Genomic DNA, 6,417 nt, shown 5'->3' on the forward strand with positions numbered 1-6,417 from the left:
ATGGGATGTGAGTGCTGAATTAATCATCTCCTCTCTCCCATTTGGGGGAAGAGTTTGGGGGAGTTCAATTCCTGATTTTTATTCCACCTCTCTCCAGCACTTGTTTTGGTTTGGTCTTCCCTTTTCCATGCCTGTTTGAGGTTTCTGTCTCTGTCACGGCAGGTGACGTGATGCTACGTGAGACTAAGCAGCAGAATTCTCAGCAGGAAGATGCGGAGCAAGTGGAATCACATGGAGCATTATCGCAAAGATCGAAAGGGAATGTGTCCAGGAGTCGTGAGCAGGGAACAGCCTGTGAGATTCAGCACAGACCGGAGAGACAGCAGGGAAACCAGCCAGGGGAGAAATTGGATAAATTCATTTACTGTCGGGGAACTCAGAAGGACCTCAAGGAAACCACAGCCCAGCAGGAAATCCTCAGGGGAAAGAGGAAAAATACGTGCACCGAGTGTGGGAAAACCTTTAGTTGCTGCTCAGCCCTTGTTAAACATCAGAGAATTCATACAGGTGAGAAACCCTATGAATGCGGTGAGTGCGGGAAAACCTTCACTCAGAACTCAAACCTCATTAGACATCAGCGGATCCACACAGGTGAGAAACCCTACGAATGCAGCGAGTGCGGGAAAAGATTCACTCACAACTCAAACCTTCTTGTACATCAGAGACTCCACACTGGTGAGAAACCCTATGAATGCGGTGAGTGTGGGAAAAGATTTACTCACAGCTCAGAACTTACCACGCATCAGAGAGTGCACACAGGGGAGAAGCCCTATGAATGCTGTGAGTGCGGGAAAGCCTTCAGTGTCTGCTCAGCCCTTATTACCCATCAAAGAATCCACACAGGTGAGAAGCCCTATGAATGCTGTGAGTGCGGGAAAGCCTTCAGTGTCTGCTCAGCCCTTATTACCCATCATAGAATCCACACAGGGGAGAGACCCTATGAATGCTGCGAGTGTGGGACAAACTTCAGTGACAGCTCCGCCTTTCTTCAACACCAGAGAATCCACACGGGAGAGAGGCCCTACGTATGCGGTGAATGCGGGAAAAGCTTCACTCGGAGCTCAGACCTTACTACGCATCAGAGAATCCATACGGGCGAGAGACCCTATGAGTGCGGCGAGTGCGGGAAAAGCTTCACTCAGAACTCAAACCTCATTGCACATCAGAGAATCCACGCAGATGAGAAACCCTACGCATGCGGCGAGTGCGGGAAAAGCTTCACTCGGAGCTCAAACCTTATTGCGCATCAGAGAATCCACACAAAGGAAAAGCCCTATGAATGCTGCGAGTGTGGGAAACGCTTCACTGACAACTCAGCTCTTATTACGCATCAGAGAATCCACACAGGGGAGAAACCCTACGAATGCGGCGAGTGCGGGAAAAGCTTCACTCAGAGCTCAAACCTTATTGCACATCAGCGAATCCACACCGGGGAGAGGCCCTATCAGTGTTGTGAGTGCGGGAAAAGCTTCACGCAGAGCTCACAACTTTCTACACATCAGAGAATCCATACGAACGCTGTGAGTGTGGGAAACGCTTGACCGATCACTCAGCCCTTCTTAAACATCAGAAAATTTGCAAGGGAGCTAAACACCATAAAAACTTCTAGAGATATCAACCCTCTTGTTTTTAATGGTTAAGTATCCAATTCTGTCACAGAGGTCGTGGATTCTGTGGCTTGAATGGACCTCCGTTTCAGCAGCTGTCAGCCCCTGGGGCCAGAGTAGGGACCACCATCATCCTGGTGCCAGTGGTAAGTCCCCAGGGCCGGAGCAACCCGCAGGGCCAGAGTCGTGGCCGAGCTAAGTCAGCCACCAGAGCAAGAGCTGCCGCTAACAGTCATCCCCCCCCCGCGGGGCTCCAATTGCTATTCCCCACCGCCAGGGTATTTTTAGTGAAAGGCAAGGACGGGTCACAGGCTTCCATGAATTTTTGTTTATTGCCCGTGTCCTGTCTGTGACTTCCTAAAAATACCCGTGACAAAAATGTAACCGTTTTGCTAATTCCCATGTAGTAACCATCAAGGCTGCTTGCGTTATTTGTAGCACCGTTATCCCTCAGTTTGTCCAGGGGAGTGGCCCGTTTTTGCTTTTTGCCGTTTGTCCTGTCATGGTGTGGACCTGATGGACCTTTCTATCCACTCCATTGTCCCATGAGTAATGGGAGTGTGTCCCTTCTTCCAGGAAACAAGGAGCATCACATTTATACTGTTCCTCCTATTGCAGAGTAATTGTTAGGGTCATGAATGATACAGATTGTTTCATTCTCAGTTGTTCTCCCGTTGCTCTGGGTTGTGCTGAAGAGCAGTTATTTGTGGACCATTTTACCTCATTATATTTAAATGTATTTTAAATGCAGAGGAGCAGTGGCAAGGGAAAAAAATGTCATTTCAGCCTTGGTGACACTGGAAGGCGATGGGGTGACTCAGAGAGATTCCCTCCTTCCCCATCACTCCAGAACGGTTACCTCCTGTTTGAGCCAGGCAGAATTTATCTTCTTCACCGTCTATCCCTCCACCTCTCAAAGTGTCGTGTGGTGCAGCGTTCTCAGCTGTCTGTGCTTGGAGAGGACGCTTTGACTTAGAATCATAGAATCATAGAATATCAGGGTTGGAAGGGACCTCTGGAGGTCATCTAGTCCAACCCCCTGCTCAAAGCAGGACCAATCCCCAATCAAATCATCCCAGCCAGGGCTTTGTCAAGCCTGACCTTAAAAACTTCCAAGGAAGGAGATTCTACCACCTCCCTAGGTAACGCATTCCAGTGTTTCACCACCCTTCTAGTGAAAAAGTTTTTCCTAATATCCAACCTAAACCTCCCCCACTGCAACTTGAGACCATTACTCCTTGTCCTGTCCTCTTCTACCACTGAGAATAGTCTAGAACCATCCTCTCTGGAACCACCTCTCAGGTAGTTGAAAGCAGCTATCAAATCCCCCCTCATTCTTCTCTTCTGCAGACTAAACAATCCCAGCTCCCTCAGCCTCTCCTCATAAGTCATGTGTTCCAGACCCCTAATCATTTTTGTTGCTCTTCGCTGGACTCTCTCCAATTTATCCACATCCTTCTTGTCGTGTGGGGCCCAAAACTGGACACAGTACTCCAGATGAGGCCTCACCAGTGTCGAATAGAGGGGAACGATCACGTCCCTCGATCTGCTGGCAATGCCCCTACTTATACATCCCAAAATGCCACTGGCCTTCTTGGCAACAAGGGCACACTGCTGACTCATATCCAGCTTCTCGTCCACTGTCACCCCTAGGTCCTTTTCCGCAGAACTGCTGCCGCGCCATTCGGTCCCTAGTCTGTAGCGGTGCATGGGATTCTTCCTTCCTAAGTGCAGGACTCTGCACTTATCCTTATTGAACCTCATCAGGTTTCTTTTGGCCCAATCCTCCAATTTGTCTAGGTCCCTCTGTATCCTATCCCTGCCCTCCAGCGTATCTACCACTCCTCCCAGTTTAGTATCATCCGCAAATTTGCTGAGAGTGCAATCCACACCATCCTCCAGATCATTTATGAAGATATTGAACAAAACCGGCCCCGGACCGACCCCTGGGGCACTCCACTTGACACTGACTTCTTTAATCCTATATCAGAGTCGCTATGGCTGGAGATGAAAGGGGGATTCAAATGGATCCCAAACAGTGTGGGATCATTTGGAGTTTAAATCCCAGTTTCCAACTATTGGCCAAGCCACTTGGGGGAAGATTGGCTGTTTTTTCCCCTCATTATGAGAATGCTAGAACTTTTGTAAATAACATAACTCAACAGTGCTGAATGAAACAGGTTTGAATGGATCAGAGGAGAATGTGATGGGAGAATTTCTTCTCCTGATTCTGAATCATCAGTTATCACCTGCTCTGGACTTTCACTTGACAATATTGTCGCCGATGATCTGAGGAGAGAGTTCCACCGTAAGTGTCGTTGAGCTATGCCAAATGCCCGGGTATTTGGTTCCCAAAGGATTTGTAACTCGGGCCCTACAGCAAAGGTCTCCTAGATAATCCTACGATGTGGGAAATGCTGCCCTTTATCAGACAGATGTGGTGGAAACAGAAGCGGGGCTGTGAATGAACTGACTGTTTGTAAGTGCTGCAAATGTGCATGAAATGGAAGCAGTGTTGGAAATGAAATAGCTGTAGAAAAATAGCCTGGCCACCTCAGTGCCGTTTTGCCGTATGCCCGTAAAAATTAAAAATAATAGTAAAAAAAACCCCTCAGGGCCAAGCCTGGATTTGAACTAATTTTCTTGGCAACCGCATGGAAAAGGTCTTAGAGAAAAATCCCAGCACACCTGAGTCATTACAAGTGGGATCTTCCCAAAGGCAATTCCTACTTGTTCCTCCAGGAGATGGGTGAAAGTGGGCTGGAGGGAGTCCTACTAATCTGTGGGGAAATCTGATAGCCTCACTGTCAGTTCTCCGTTGTTTCCATCCTAACACACACACACACACACACACTTATTATCAATATTTAAGAGTGACCTACAGCCCACGCTCTCACCCCCCCCACGCTGTTGGGTACAGACCCTGTGTCTCGGACAGACTAGGTCTTGTTTCTGCACCCGCAAAGAAGAGAGGGTGAGGGGGAAGGAACAAGAAGGGAAAAGGAGACCAACGAGGCTAGGCAGGAGGAGGAGAGATTTTCCTTCTTGCAGTTGAAATCCCCCCAAATCTCGTTCCTGGAAATCGCCATGGGGCGGGGGGGGGCCTGAAGCCACCACTGCTCCATTAACAGGCTCTGTTAACAGGCTCAAATGCTCTGTCACAGAGACTCGTGGCTCCTATTTCCTTCTTTCTCCGCAATGCTCGGAGGTGCCCACGGTCCAGCGGGAGCTTCCCCCGCAGCTGCTGCCTTGTGGGAACCAAAGGCAGGGCAGACCTTTGGGGTAGGCTGCAGGGCCCCCCACCCAGGGCGGCCCACCCAAGGGGGCACCGTGCGCAGGGTTTGGATTCCCAGCTGAGCTGCCGAGAGCCAGCTGACGGGGGGCACAAGCCAGCTGTGTGCATTGCTCCCACTCCGGGTCCGGAGCTGCTGGTGTCTGAACAAGCCTGGTTCAGGTTCCTGACCCTGGACAGCGAGAGACAGCGCACTCACTCACTCGGACGGACGCACACTCTCCAACACACACACACTCCTTCACACAGTCCCCCCAACACACACACCAGGGCTCCCGGCATCCAGGTTGCTCCCCCACCTGGGCTGGGCGGAGGCATCAGGGAGCTGCTGCTCTCCTGCCCTCCCCTTACGCAGCCCCCAGGGAAAGTGACCTGGACGCAGGAAGCCCTGACGTCGCTCCTTGCCCCCCACCCCGGCCCCCTAGGGCTGTGTGGGGCAGAGGAGCAGCAGTCCAGTGGGGGAGCAAGCAGCAGTGCCAGCTGCTTTGTGCGCCAGGCCAGGTTCCCCACGTGGGTGCAGGAGAGTGGGTGCAGGGCTTAGGGACGAAGGGAGGGTGGGGAGGCCATGGGGCAATGGGGGGGTGCCACACCCATGGGGGCCAGGGGCACCAAAATGCAAGTTTGCCCAGGGCGCCATCATCCCTAAGGCTGGCCCTGACTAAAGGGCTAATTTAGAGGTAGATGATTAGGCTCTGACCTGGACCATCTGATCTCCATCCACATCCTGTATGGGTCTGGCCCGTGCTGCGTAAGGAAAGATGACTTGATATCCCTGTGAGACATTTCATTCAACTAGGACACAAATAAAACCAAGAACACACGTCAGGAAGCCTGAACCCACTAAATTAACTATGGGTTGAAGACACACGTATGAAGTTACGGCCAACTCAGTAAATTAATGTGTGCATAATGATCCTGAATTGGATTCAAGTCATCAATTTAATCAAATCTTCCCATTCATATGGCAGATACTAAAACCTTATCAAGCCTACAACAGGACTCCAAAGCGTCGTCTAGCCATTTCATCATAATCCCCAACCCCAAAACTTCATCTAGGCAGAGCAACCCCCACGGAGCTGGTTGAATAGTTCAACGCTGAAACCAAATGATCGTCCATATTTAAGCTACAGCCTCAAAGAGAAGTCAACCTTCCTCCTTAGCTTTCACTCTTGTGTGGCTAAATCCTGCGGCATCCCCCTACAACACAGATAAACGCTTTACTGAGGCTTCAATGAGGCCAGGTCTACACTAGAAAATGAATTTGGCTTAACTGTCATATAATCTCAGGGTTGGAAGGGACCTCAGGAGGTCATCTCGTCCTGCTCAAAGCAGGACCAATCCCCAACTAAATCACTCAGGGATGTGAGAAATCCACCCCCAAGTAGCACAGTTAAACTGATCTAATCCCCAGTGGAGACGCCCGAGGCCAAAGGAAGCAGTCTCCCGTTGGCCAAGCTACCACCTCTAGGGGATTACGTACAGGGAAGGGAGGGGTTCTGCAGTTGCACCTTCGTAGCA

General features: G+C 50.5%; 1 protein-coding gene across 5 annotated transcripts in view; it reads left to right on the plus strand.

The window, feature by feature from the left end:
• LOC141978911 (uncharacterized) overlaps nt 1-4,181 on the plus strand; it is a 37,992-nt gene extending 33,811 nt beyond the window's left edge. For all 5 annotated transcript variants that reach the window (XM_074941285.1, XM_074941289.1, XM_074941287.1 and 2 more), the window contains one exon: nt 163-4,181. In XM_074941285.1, the coding sequence (XP_074797386.1) occupies nt 163-1,541 (1,379 nt within the window). In that variant the 3' untranslated portion in view covers nt 1,542-4,181. The remainder of the gene's footprint in view (nt 1-162) is intronic.
• The last annotated feature ends 2,236 nt before the right edge of the window (nt 4,182-6,417 follow it).

The sequence above is a fragment of the Natator depressus genome, chromosome 28 (genome assembly GCF_965152275.1).
Source record: "Natator depressus isolate rNatDep1 chromosome 28, rNatDep2.hap1, whole genome shotgun sequence".
NCBI classification, from domain to species: domain Eukaryota; kingdom Metazoa; phylum Chordata; order Testudines; family Cheloniidae; genus Natator; species Natator depressus.